Here is a 13,975-nt window from a genome sequence, read left to right on the forward strand (position 1 = left end):
AATGCAAAGGGAGAGAGAAAGGGAACGATTTTCAGCCCCGCCGATAATCTCTCGTACATTCCGGGCAACCTTTGAAGACAACAAAGAGTTTTAACGGAAAAGCCTGCCAAAATCGAACGGCGAAAGTAGCGCGCATGGATTGTTTTGTATTAAAGTATGAAATGGTGTCTTGACCATCAAAATAGCACCAGCAGAAGCGTTTCGAAGATGGCAGCTGACTCGGAGTTGGCTGCTTAGCCGATTTCGCCTCTCCATCCAGCTGCATAGCGGCGTCTTACAAAGGTCACACTTCTACGTCCTCTGCCAACTCTCCCCTCTCTCCAGCTGCCTTGCCCCCCCCCCCTTTCCGATTAGTTTGGCTCGTCTGCGACGTCTTTCGCTTTCGGCCTGAACTCCGTTTCCAACAAAGTGTTGTGCATTTTTTTCAAGCTAGGGCAAGTTGTAGATTCGTTACAGCCAGCAACAGCGCAAAAAGACCGAGACGACATAGGCGTTGTAGCTGTCTATAAAGAATTTCCGAAGATGTGTGTACAACCAAAAAAAGAAACCACTCCAGTCTCCTCCGATCTTTTTTTAAGAATATAAGCTTTTTATTGTAACATTTGGATCTTTTTTATTTATTTACTTTTTAATATGCACCTTTCCACTCCGTAAATGTACAGCTCTTCGTTCTGCTCGTCGGCGCGAACGAGAGAATCACCAGACCGGCCACCAAAAAGTGTTAGGCTCAACAAGTAGTCCGTCGTAACAAAACAGAAAGCGTGCGCGTCATTGGGAGTGGGCGAGGGACCACCCCCTTACAGGACGAAGCTGACGTCGGTACAATGCGACGAGTATAAAAACGGAAGTTCCGACGGCCGTTTCTCCTGTCATCGGGTTTGGGTACTGTTGTTCCAACGATTTCAAAAGCAGCCCCATAGACAAAAATAAAAACGACGGGAGACGACTGCCGCGACAATAAATTAATGTTTGCGTCTGTGCCATCATTGACGGCGGGGAAAAGAAACAGCTTGGGTGGTTCGACAAAAGCCAGGCAGTGCTACCAGAAAGCGCGCCCCGGAAACCAGAAGGTCGTCTTTGAAGTGCGGGGACTTCTTGGCCAACGTAAATTTCTCAACAAATTTTTTTGGATTTCATGCCACTGCACGCAGTGCGTGTGCACATTCTCGTACAAAAAGTCTTCCGTGTCGCAAACGTCTAAGTGCGGCCCCACCAATTCCCAGATAAACACATCAACACCACTAAAATAGAAAAGTTTGAAACAACAACGAAAGCGAGGCTATGATCAATGGCAATTACAAACAATGGTCGTTTCCATTTGACGAGAAAAAAAAAAAGGAAGAATCACCTCCTGGACACATCTTTCTTTTGTTTTCTTTCTAAAATAAGAAAAATGAATGAAAATTGCAAAACCTTGGCAAATGAAATGGTGCATTTCCGTGGACGCCAACGCAAACGAACCCCACTTGCCTTTCGTGTCCTTGACACAGACGAGACTGACAGCAATAAGAGGCAAAAAAAAGTGCTACGCAAGACTTCGGGCATACTTTGCGTCTCCCGCGAGGCGGTGCAAAGTCGCCTCCCTAGACCCGTCCGCCGGGAAGCGGTTGTTCCCCTCCGCCACGTCATATCCGTTCTAAACCGAGCGCGTCAGTCTCTTTCCCCCCGACACAGGCGGGCCGCCCTCCGCCGCTTCGGCGGGCGGGCCGCCCTCGGCGTCTGCGTTCATTAGCTCTCCTGCTTTGCTTGGTGGCGGCTGCGCAGCGCCTGGGCAAGGTCGTTCCTCAGCGCATCCTGCTGCTTGCGGTCCTGCAGCGGCTGGACCGAGCGCAGCCCGTTGACGATGTCCTTCGTCTTGCCGAAGTAGATCTCGTTCAGCGTGGTGCGGATCTTGTTCTCCATGTCCTGTTCGCACGAGACGGAGGAGACGAAACTGAACGACCATCTTGGCGCCGAAGGAGAACTGTGTTTCTCTCGTCATAAAAATAAACTGCGCGTCGCCAAACGTTTCGCGTCGGTTCACGCACTTGCGTTTGACCGTGCTCGGGTACGTTGCATTTCGTCGTAGGCGCTTACCACACGGTTGGGGTCTGCTAAATAGTCCCGGAACCATCTCAGTCGGTGTCTATATTCTTTGTTCTTACGCATCATTCTTTCGCCGTGGACTGGAAATAATTCCGACAATGTTCTAAGTGGCCGTTTGTCTTAGATGGTCCGTAGATTTGATTTCGCAACGAGTGCAAAAGGTCCAGTCTACAGCATGTAAACTAATGCATCTAAGGCACTTTAGACGGTCCGCGAAAATCAGTTTCTCAACCGTATTGCGCTGCAATTTACTAGAGGTGCAAGCACGGGGTGAAAATATCAACGGATGAGCTTACCTCATTCAAAAAAGAAAGAAGAAAACCTGTTTTGGGCTATTTGCCGCGGTATTCACAGACAATGTCATGACCGGACTTGTCTAGTTAAACCTGCCGCCGTGGTTGCACCTCCGTAGTAAATCGCGGCACGATCCGTTGAAAAACTGATTTTTGCGGGCCGCCTAAGTGCCTTAGAAGCATTAGCTTACGTGCTCTACTTGTGCGCAGTTCCAGGGCTATCTGACAGACCAGTGTGTGTTCTCTCGTTGCAAGCAATTAGAAGAGGGCGCAATGCACTCGAGCAGAGACGAGACACAAATGTTAAAGCGGCTTTCAGTCTCCTCCCAAAAGACACTAGACGGCATCTCGAGAGATGCCACCAACACGCAGTTGTTGCCCTCCACCGCGCCTGCAAGCTCAAGGCGCCCGTGCTGGAGGCAGGGCAACCCAACAACCTCCCCGTCACTCTCACTCCGTCGGTTTGGACCAGACGACCGGGTTTCCCAACTTGCCATAATCCCACTGAAAAGTTACCAGCCACGTTTGGAAATTTCTGACGAGAAAATGAAAAGAAAAACAAAAACTTGACGAGCGCACTGTTCCAAGAGGCGTTATTCCGGGCACCGTACTGTGGTTCCCAGGCTCACCTCGACCATCTTGCCGATGTTGGCGATGTGCGGCACGGCTTCGCTGACGGCGCTGTCCTGCTCCATCTGCCTCGTGAGGCTGCCCCCCAGGTTCATGGTCCCCGAGCCGGGCTTCTTGGTCTGGAGCCACAGCATGGCCGTGGAGGTCAGCTTGTAGTGCGCACTCCGCCCCGTAGACTTCTCCTGCGTGATAGGGCGGCTCCCGTCGAGAGAGCGTCTCCGGGGACGGCACGCGGCATCTATACCGAAATGCTAACGAGCCGTCTTTTCACATAAAATTTGTTTTTTTCAGTTCACCCAGTTTATATTTAAAATGGCTCGATTTGTGTTTAACTAAGGCGGTTCAATTAAGCGCAATTTGTTTTTACTAATCGTGCAACAAAAAATATACGAGTGGCCACCCGCTACGAGCATGTTACGTGGTTTAGAATGGAAAAAAAGCAAAGAAACAATAACAGTACTTCAAAAGTTAATACGTCATACCCCGGTCTTTCAACATATTTTGGTAATTTCTGATCTAGTTTATAGTAAATGTTTACATCTACTATAACTTTAGGACATACATAAGCTAAATTTTTTCTATCTATTCTAGTTTTCAAGAAGACCTCAACTTTATCAAAAATGTTTCAGCCTAACTTTCTTACAATACCTCCACAAGACAATATGGCACAGAGTATGTCAGCATGTTCTACAAACAGCAGAAAGTTCAACAAAACCATCGTTATGATTTATCAATACTCTAAAAAAGTTATCACGAGCTGAAATTTGTTAGCTGATAATTATGAATGACACGCAATGAGAAAATTTTGTAGTTACCATTTTCTAGAAATAGTAGTTTCGTTGCAATCTACGATTTATGAAGTATTAAACCCCTAAAAAAAGTATTCAGGACCATTTTCTAGGTCCCAAGATAGAATAGCCAAAACTTTGCGTCGTGACAAAAAAAAAATAATTCCCAGAAAGCGCAGAAAGCTTTTAAAAACATGCTTACAAACAGCCTCGATATGAATCTTTGAATTGATGTAACTATATCAATGTGCACTTCCTGAGTTTAGTACTCACAATACATGTTTGTGACCATAGCTAGAAAAAATATTTTTAAAGATGACTTTTTATTTTCTAGGTTTTAAGATTATTGCCTCCTCTTTAACGCATACACTCGTTTCATACGTTTACAAGTAATAAGAGTTTTTCTAGTTTGGGTTTTTGTTTCACATACTTATGCGGCGAGTGTATTTGAAGGCAGACTGCCCAACGAAACCTTACCGGTTGCACAAAATTTTACTCCATCACCGGGCATCTCCTTTCCCCCCTGCAGTAACACCTAACCTGTTATACCTCGTGTGGCATAGGTTGGAAAGAACTTTATTCTTCAATTTTGTTTAGACTCTCTTCACTTGGAATTCTGCAGTAACACCTCTGGCACCGCGGGGTAATTGAGGAATAAATAAATAAATGTCAGGACTGCAAAATTCCGCCAATACCTTCCCTCGAGAAGATTAGAACATCAATAAGAGAGGAAACAAGAGGGACAGAACTGGCTAGATCCGTCCCAAATCCAATCCAGTCCAAGTAACCCTTGGACTGGATTGGATTTCGGTAACAATCCAGTTCCGTCAAAAGTATGATCGAACGCTGTTGAAACTTTTCTGGGCCGTCAAGCCAAAGAGTGACCAACGACGAGTCGCTTTTAGGATGTCGTCAGGCAGCAATCAAGGGACCGCTTTCGCGGATGCGCCGGCCCCGGACGCGTTCTGGTTGTACCCGAAAGGGCGAAATGGGGCGGCCCGCGCACCTGCACTTCCACGACATGAATGGAGTCCCAGCTGCCCATGATCTTCCTGGAGCCGTCCCCGCCCTTCTTGATGAGCACGACGCCCGCAAACCCGTGGTCCAGGTCCCACAGGTAGACCGAGGACACTCCACCCTCGAAGTACATCTCCCGGTACTGGTCGAAGGCCTGGTTGGCGTCCACTTCCAGCTTGCGCAGACGCTCCGACGGGAGTGCCCCGTCCTCCAGCGGCGGGTCATAGCTGTTGCTCCAGGGGGACCTGAGTAGTAGTAAAAGTGTACAGGAGTAATCCGGAAGATGTGTGTGAGCTGCTTGAAAGGACCGTCCAAAAGAGATCCTTCGCTGTTTTTGACGCAAACACATTTTAATGTTACCCAAGGACTCGCACCGCGCGGTCACGGCACAAGTTAGCGGGCTAACTCGCCGCAAAAAAGAAAGTAAATTAGACACTCGCATTTAGACGGCGTCAAGTTGGTCCGCCTTCGAGGTGCGGCGACTCCGGTTTAAAAAGGCACTGACACCCCCAAAGATTTTTTTTTTGTCTAAAACGACAAGTTATAGTCATGGACATGCAAAAAAATACCAGAAAGCAAAAACACCTTCCCCTCTTGCATGCGCTCCTTTTTATTTTTGGCGCTTTCCTCTCCCACTTCTCACCCCTTGCCTCTTTTGATATGTGACGTCAAACATGAAATTCAGAAGCCCTGTAAGCGACATTTCTATAATGTTTAATAACGGCATCCCTAAAACATGTTTTTTAACGCAACGCAATGGCAAATGCACTACAGCCTTTCTTCCTGAAATACCGAAAATCGGAGTCCAATGTGATGTCGCCTCCTGGCTTTTCATCCTATTTCGGAAAATATGGTTGCGCTCGACACGTGTAGCACTTCGTCCGATTCCCCGGCTCACTGATCATTCATTTATTTGTTTAAATAAATAAATAAATGATCAGCGAGCTGGGGAATCGGACGAAGTGGTCTTTTAGTTGTGCAACCTCTTAGAATTCGAAAAAAAAAGAAAAATCGTCAAACGGTCAAAACAATTAGGTTTGGTGTCTGTGTGTCGTAGCTTCAGTTGTGACTCCGCCAAGGCAGCTTTTTACGCGGAACCGGAGCGATGTAGCCCCTCACGTCGCTCACAAAGGTCCACTGTGTGTTCTCTTCGACCTCACACCGTTTTAAAGAATTTGAGATCTCTGAAAGGGCCTTAAAGAACTTCAAACTCGACAGTCAAGCGTCGTCTGCTCGCAGCGATAAGCGATAAGCACGGAGGAAACTGACTGTTTGCAGGACACCGGCGAACACGACACTTCGGGGTGGCTGCGGCTCGCAGGCGTCAGAGAAACTCGACTCGCGGGACGGCTCAATATTTGACGCCACTGCACTGACGCGGATCGCGCGGGAACTTCAAACTCGGCATTTGGGAATCGTTTTTTTACTTCACAAATGCTGAATTCCCCAAGTTTTGAATTTTGAGGGTAATGTCCACGCATCATTTTCAATCGTATCGGATAATAAAAAAAAAAAAAGAAAAGATTTTGACGTGTCAATGCCCTTTTAAGTCGCAGATGAGAAATTTAGCCGGTGCAGCGCAACTGCTGGCCCGGGGTCTACACCCGCAACATCCAGGTTGGAACAAGCAGGGATGGATTTCAGAGTTTCAAGACGCATTCTTTTGCTCCGCAAGCTCAGAGGGGCAGCGTGCCGCTCGCCCACCGATCCCCGCAGCTTCCGCAAAATATAGCAAGATGCCACTACAGGTCGCGGGTCGGGACACTACGCCAAAGGGAGGACGCCATCATCCATCCTCTGCTTTTTGTTTACTTCAGAGTCTGCTTTTCATATAAAGACTGTTTCACACATTCGCATTTAAGCATTGCGCCTGCTTGTGACAAGAGAATGCACTGGTGCCACCTGTCGGATTGCCCTGCTTCCATCTGCATTGATATCTTTTGTATGTCACTCTTTCACCATGGGGCTCGAAATATTTCTGACAATGTTAGAAAAGACCACTTCTTGTAAGTATACATCTCATCTCGCAAATACTGCAAAACCTGTCATACTACTTGACACCTCCGTTTTCCCTCAAAATGGTCCATAATGCGAGTTGCCCATGATAAGAATACCATTAACCTCATCTGGTGGACTGGTCAGTTGTACATACGGAGATATGAAAGCTCAAAACGACGGGGGAGAGAGGACATAGCCCTAATTGAGAAGCAATGTTGCTAAAACACTCAGTTGGGAAACTCCCCCTTGAAACCCGGACCACTTGCATCCACCGAGACTAAACTAAGTATAATAACCGCGCCGCTTTTTAGCGACAAGTCTAAACATGAAAGTTCCTTCATATAGCTACTGCAGAAAGGCACTGCGAGATGACGCCATCGGCCCTTGCGCGACTCGACCTGAATGAATACGTGCAACAGTGCAGTTCCTGGAGTGGCCACTCTGGGAGAAATGGCAGAATATAGTACCGCAATATCCCGAGATATGCCCCACCCCCGAAAGATAACCTGCCCCTATTTTTGGCACGATTTACTATGTTTTTTCTAAACGCCAAAATATAGTTTATCTTTAGTAATTGCAGGGCCCTGGCCAATGGTGGCCTCGGCAGAAATGGTGTTGTTCAGCCAAGACGGGAGGTAAGCAAACATTGCTGACTGGGAAGGGCAGTCGTCTTTGGTTCATGGCACCTCCCTGCAATCGCAACTTTTGCAGGTAACAAAATCTAGAACTAGCACTTTTTCAACATCTTTTGACCGCACACCGAAAGTTAGCTTACTCTTTATTTTCCCCTGATTTGCTTTCGATTTTAGTGGACTATCTCTCGGGACATTACGGTAGGTTCGGGAATTTGTAAGCTAATGTGGATTTTCTTGTTGACTTACCTGTAAGAGTCTCCATCTCTGTTGTAGTCGCAGAGGAGGTAGTACTTGCCACATTTCTTGTCTGTAGCAATCTTGAGGGGTTGATCAACCGAAGATAGTAGCTCCTCGCACAAACCGGGTACCTTCCCCAACAAACAGCAGTAAAGAAGTGTCAAGACTGGGAACATTGCATTCGACAAACACTTCACACATCAAACGGAATGTTACAACCTCTTAAGGCCTGTTCACACACTTGCCACCTCTTAGAACCGAGTGCTTGGAACCTCTTAATATCTCTTACGAGAGGACACACTGGCGCCATCTATTGGATAGCGTGGAAACTTGGCGGCCCAGCGTATTTCCTATTTCTCTCGAGCATTACCGTATTTACTCGAGTAATAGCCACACTATTTCCATTGCGTCTACTTTCCCACAAAACAAGTATACAGCCAATCATTGCATTGTGCATAAATAACATAGCGAATAACCAGATCGAGAACACAATGGTCCATACAAATGCAATCTTCACAGATGGCATCTCCGCACGAACACGTTATCTCTGTCCTGTAAACAGCTGTAATCATGCTGTCAATCGCGGTGATTAGCAATCTGCGTGTTCCGCAGAAAAGCGAACCCTCAGGTTTTTTTCATAAACAGTGTGACTATTACTCGAGTAAATACATTATCCATTCTTTCTTGGCTCGAAAATCTTTTGTCAACGTTATAAACGAGCCTTTCTCATAGGTATTACACACATTTGACCTCCAAATCATGCAAAACCTTTGCTTCTGTGAAATGCAGTTCCAGGGTAACCGCATAGATGGCGTCAGCGTGCCGATGCGTTCTCTTGTCCTAAGAAACTTTAAGAGCTTTCAACAGGTCTAGTCTCCCTTGGTCGTTCTTGGCTGCGTGTGAACGGGGCCTTTCGACGTTTCCGGTGATATTACCATTAAAAAGTTGGAGCAAAACACATCAGGTCAGCCCAAGTTTATATTAAAATTAGGGTTCCACATTTGTGGGGTCCATTTTTCTTGAAATTGGGGGTGTTTTTTCAGTGTCTACTTTTCCCCACCGGTTCAGTGTATTCCGGCGTCCATTTTCGACGTCATACAAAAAAATGGGCATTTATCGGGCCACATATCGAAAAAAACGGGGCATGGCTGTGTGATTCCCCAAACCTTCAGGGAGCCTGCATGCGATCCAAATAAGGGCGAGGTTCCTGATAAAGCCCCTCCATCACATTCACACATTTCTTACAAGTACCGCCAACCATTGTTGTGCGAATGCGCAAGACACGTGTCACGAGCCTCCGTTTGCATCCGAGAGCCGCTCATTTGAGGACGCAAATGCATCGAGGGGCTTTACTTCCCGAGGAAAGCAGCAGCCTTTGGCTCGGCGGTTACTTTTCGTGGTTTATCGGCACATACCGAAAACATTGAACCCCAATTATAACTGATCCCACCCACAGCAGATGTGCTCTAGTGTTAAAACCAGGTGTTAAGTTTTAAATTACTTCACCCGGGAAACGACAGGTTCGAACCTGCAAACTGAGCATAAATTGGAACCTTGCACTGTTTATGAGTTGCATGCCAGCACTTCTGCCATTTGTGTCGCTGCAGACAAATTGTAAGAAAGTGTGATATGCAAAATTTGTCTTTACACTCAACGGTGACCTTTGGTTCTGTACTAACTTCATGAAGTGCGCCTTAAAAGTGAAATGATTAGACGAGTTCAAAGTGCATACCAAGTCTATGAGGTCGCTCAAGTTTTTCTCAATTTTCTGGGGCGGCAGGCGCCGCATGAGGTCCAGCGCAGAGTCGAGCTGTTGGTCTGTCTGCAAGAGAACGAGGAACACACGGCGCTGCGAATACGAGCCACGCAAGGTTGCACGGCGCAATCGCGGCTACTACCTATGCATGCATACACAAGCATGCCGTGCGCAGTAGGCGAGTCGCTACGCGTTCTGGTGCCCTTTCGGCGCACTATCCTCGATGCTAGTTTCGGGGCACAACGTTCGCTGCGTCGTTCAACGAACAAAAGCTGCCGAAAAATAAATTGCGATTGACCGAGTTTCATGCCTCCGATGCAGCATCAACATTTCGGAGAACCACCCAAGTTGTTCAAGAACCTGCGTTTCCTTCGGTCTCTTTACCGAGGTTATTGATGATTACGACGCCCGAACGCCCCGGGGATTTCTCTGGTAATTCTGGCGAGATGTTACCCGAATTCGAGTTACATTGCAACGTTTGTTAATCGGGGAAACACACACTTGGATCAGCACCGGTGCTGGGGACTTAGGCTTAAACCCTAGCTTCTTCCTGCGTTTCATTTTCCCGCAGCGTGCCGAGACCACACCGGCGGCGAATTTTCATTCTACGGTGCGGCTCAGGTGAGCGTGCACTGCTCGTGATTGTTCGAAAACAAACAAACATACCGTCATTGCGATGATTGCGAGCCGAAAAATAATTTGCCAACGCCCTCTGAAAGCAAACGGAAGTGTATCACAGAAGTGACCACAAGCCACAGCAGGCAGCAGAAGGCAGAAGCGGACAAGTTTTGGCTGGACCGCGGAAGTTAGCCTCACGCAAAGTTTTCGCACTAGATGTTTACTTTATCGGCTGGAAATAACTTGTTAGCGGAAAAATATAAAATAAGGGAGAACTTCTTAAGAAATACAATTTATCGGGGGTGCTACAACTCTGGGATGAACTTTGTTTACTATTTATCGCTTTCAAATCGAGTATTGTTGCTTAAAACTCTGCGTAAACAATTTAGTTAAGGCAATGAAAAAGTTTTGTTTTTGTTTCATTGTTTATTTATAATAAAACAAAGGACAAAAATAAAGAATCACGATTGACCTAATTTAATCGACATTTGTAAAATCTCGTCCAAAACGGCGGGAAATGAGCGAACGGTTGGTAACACTTATCTTTTCTCCGTGACGCTCCGTCTTCAATGGCGCCTACTGTGTCGTATCGGTGCGGTGACTTCAGTACGGCGTAATTTGGCAAAACAAATAAGCCCCCCACTTTTTGGTAATGATATAGATGCTTTGAGTGACGGCGCAGTGACTACTGACGATTGTGTGGAAAGAGCCGATGTGTTCGCTCTCTTACTACGGACACTAAGTTCTCGGCAGAATGAGCCGTAGCTCAAACGATTCCGAAGAGGATGGCGAGATTGATCGCGAAGAAACTCGATACAACATGTACCCCAACACAGTCTCACCCGGAAAAGAGTATCTCGAGCAACCTGAAGATAGGTAAGACGTAAGACCACGTACTAATGAATCTTTTTTTTTTTGGTAAGCTAACTTTCGCGATCGGCAACCACTCGTCCTCCTGGCGTTACTGGCACGGTTCTCACTTGCGCGCTTCTTTTATTCACCAGCGAGAGTTACGACACGGAAGACGGTGGCGAGGACACGCTGAACATTCAGCCGCCGCAGGCCACGATCATCCCGCCCAAGCGAGACAGAAGAGACCGAAAGAGAGACAAGCACTCCAGGAAACACGAATGTGAGTCGCGGGTTTGCAGTCTTGCTCTGGCTATACGAATGGCATCGGGAATCAAAATCCAATTTACGCTACAAGCCTCGTATTTCCGCGGAACCTGCAAGGTGGATTTGCCGTTGCCCTGATAAGATACAAGTGACAAATAGTAAAGCAATTTTTTCGGCCCAACATATCGCATGCAATCGAATGTCATCTTGAGCAGGGGTTCTCAAATTGGGTTCTAAAGAACGCAGGAGCTTCCCAGAGTACTTTCAGGTGTTCTCTGATCCTTCAATCCTCCCCCAAAGAAAGCACTTTGCCGCTTCCAGGACTATTTTAGCAAACCCGAACCACCTGTTGATGCATAACCACAACAAGCCAAACACTCCTTGGTGTGTGCATTATTGTTTACAGCGTCTGTAAGCTAGTGCCAAGGTCGAGAAGAGTTCCTCGGTTATAAGTCTTGGCAAGCAGCTGTTCCTCGAGATAGAAAGTACACCTGGGGCGGTTTGCTCGTGAACCGTAAAACCTTAAAACTACTGCCACAACACCTATGACTCTTATTATGACAGAATGCGGCGAGCTACCTTGCCAAACATTGCGACATAGCCCTGTCACGTGATGTTGTTGTTCAAAGTCAGTTCCTATTCGCGTCTCCAGCTCGTTGCTCGCCCTCCCGTGGCGGAAACGGGAAGCGCACTAGTGAGGGTCCCCCGATTTCCCTGCTCAGTGGGCACGGCGTAACTGCCTGTGATCAGGGCTCGCGAAATTTAATTTCCAAATGCAAACAACACTCTTTACTGTCACAACGTAGTGCTGGAGCCGGTATGGGATTGTATTTTATTAGAGAGTTTTAGTATTGCGTATAGAAGCAAGCGCTGTGCGTTTGCTTTAGAGTTCCGTGCTCCACGTTGCACATGCGCGTCATCGCTATGCGCCAATCCAACACCGCAATTCCAGGCCATGTGCATGCGCAGTGTAGGACACTCAACGCAAACACATAGCACTTGCGTTCGCTTGTATACACAATACTAAAACTCGCTACTATTTCACCAGCTCCAACGCCAATGGAATGTGCTGCAGTAAGCAGACGTGCAAGCAGGTAGGCATTCTTTCGAACTGGAAAGGCTAAGATTAACAAAATGACTGTGCATAAAAATGAAAGTTGTATCAATGTTTATTCTTACGACATCATTATCAGTTCGATGTTATAGAGCACTGTGACCAGCGTGTGTCCTTTCAGTCCAAAAGCTCCGAACAATGTTCCGGGCGCTCGCGTTGGTAGCGCGAGCACTTCTTCGCTTCACCGCGTGGTTATCTTGTATAGCGCGATACAATACAAAAGTAACTAAATGTAATAAAAAAATTGGTAATTAAAAAAAATCTGTTTTTTTATTTTATATATACCGTAAGATCCTCAGAGATGCCCCTCCACCGAAAGGTAGCCCAGCCCTATTTTTGGCCTGATTTGCTATATTTTTTAAACATTGAAAGATAGCCCACTCCTTTTAATAGTAGTGTGGAAATCAGTGATGGCTTTAGCATAAATGCGGCTGTTTAGCTATGGCGGGATAGAAGCAAATGTTGCTCACTGGGAAGTACAGTCATCTTTGCTTCGTTGCCCCTCGCTACAATAACAAGCTTGGAAGGAAGACGACCTAAAAATAGCAATTTTTAAAACTTTTCTTGATTGTGCACCGAAACTTAGCCCCCTCCATATTTTCACCCGATTTGCTCTTCACGTTAGGTGGGCTATCTCTCGGGATTTCACGGTATATATTTTTTTATTTTGGTACATTTGGTCTGGAAGGATATACGTGGCTTGCACATGACGTCATTTCCAATGGCCTCCAGAGAAAAGGGGAAGAAGGAGCTTCCCTCTTATCAGGATCCTCCTTTGTGCCTCCCGGATATGCACAGACGTCGCATCCTCCCAGAAGATTGTAGAAGATTTACCTGTCACTCGAAATTCTTACAAAAGCAGCTTCTCTCTCCTCCTTTTACATATGGTGGTCAAAAGTATGCAATGTGACGTCAGTGACAGGAGCCAATTGGCGGCGACTTTGGAAGTTTTGCCGATTGTCAAAAGTGGCGACTTTGATATCACCATATGCTTTACCCAGAATACATAAATTTCTCGCATCAGCTAGAATGTTTCCATTTATTTTAGACTATTTTTTATAACTTAGTAATTAAAAATACTGCGAGTGGCACCAGTGACGATAATTAGCACACTTTTGAATGTTATACTTGTTCGCGCATTTGAAATTACATCATAAGTAGGATTCGGAGTTTTCGGTTTAACCGATAAAAGTATGCCGAATCTATTTTCGGAAATTCAGTTTTAACCGAAAAAGGTCAGTTTGTAGGTTTGGCGTTTTCGATTTAAACCGATAAAAGTATGTCTAATCCATTTTCTAAAATTCAGTTTTAACCGAAAAAGGTCAGTTTTTTAGGGCCGCGTCGAGGTGGGTGGGGGAGGGGGGGGAGAGAGAGAGTGTAAGAGAGAGAGAGAGAGGGGAGACTTTGCAAGGTTCGACATTGTGTGACGTCTTCAAGATTACCCTCTCCCAAGGTTCAACATGCAACAAAAGAGGTCTTCGATTGGCCTTTGCGGTACATCTGTGTCCTTTCTGTGATCGGGTTCAGTGTGTCAAGTTCCCGGTCCTAATGCACTTCAGAGGGCATCAAGGAAAGCCGTAAATACCTTTCTTAACACCGCCGCTTTGAAACATTCTTTCACAGCGCTCGCTCTAAAAGTGCTTGTCTCAAAGGCAGGAGCGCGGGCTGGATTACACTTGTAGCCTTGG

At 46.5% G+C, this 13,975-nt stretch overlaps 2 protein-coding genes across 3 annotated transcripts in view; one reads left to right on the forward strand and one right to left on the reverse strand.

Annotated features, from left to right (window-relative positions):
- Positions 1–568: 568 nt before the first annotated feature.
- Positions 569–10,398, reverse strand: LOC8034748 (F-actin-capping protein subunit beta). Its single transcript, XM_029987021.4, has 6 exons — positions 10,106–10,398; positions 9,416–9,505; positions 7,693–7,814; positions 4,803–5,058; positions 3,008–3,190; positions 569–1,905 (listed from the first exon to the last, which is right to left on the reverse strand). Exons 1-6 carry the CDS (start codon positions 10,109–10,111, stop codon positions 1,729–1,731), a joined length of 834 nt encoding a protein of 277 aa, XP_029842881.1. The 5' UTR covers positions 10,112–10,398; the 3' UTR covers positions 569–1,728.
- Positions 10,399–10,594: 196 nt separating this feature from the next.
- LOC8034749 (cyclin-dependent kinase 11B) overlaps positions 10,595–13,975 on the forward strand; it is a 64,401-nt gene continuing 61,020 nt past the window's right edge. Inside the window, exons 1-2 of one of the 2 annotated variants that reach the window (XM_029987047.4) lie at positions 10,595–10,933; positions 11,062–11,189. In XM_029987047.4, the coding sequence (XP_029842907.3) occupies positions 10,812–10,933; positions 11,062–11,189 (250 nt within the window). In that variant the 5' untranslated portion in view covers positions 10,595–10,811. The remainder of the gene's footprint in view (positions 10,934–11,061; positions 11,190–13,975) is intronic. The other variant, XM_029987034.4, reaches the window with a different exon arrangement.

The sequence above is a fragment of the Ixodes scapularis genome, unplaced genomic scaffold (assembly GCF_016920785.2).
Source record: "Ixodes scapularis isolate PalLabHiFi unplaced genomic scaffold, ASM1692078v2 PGA_scaffold1__304_contigs__length_218370807, whole genome shotgun sequence".
In the NCBI taxonomy this organism is placed as follows: domain Eukaryota; kingdom Metazoa; phylum Arthropoda; class Arachnida; order Ixodida; family Ixodidae; genus Ixodes; species Ixodes scapularis.

Excerpts from the sequence above, each read along its gene's own strand:
- LOC8034748 (XM_029987021.4), bottom strand. Across the intron at positions 3,191-4,802 it reads TTCATGTCGTGGAAGTGCAG|GAGAAGTCTACGGGGCGGAG; the intron begins GTGCGCGGGCCG and ends CCTATCACGCAG. Across the intron at positions 1,906-3,007 it reads ACATCGGCAAGATGGTCGAG|GACATGGAGAACAAGATCCG; the intron begins GTGAGCCTGGGA and ends TCGTGCGAACAG.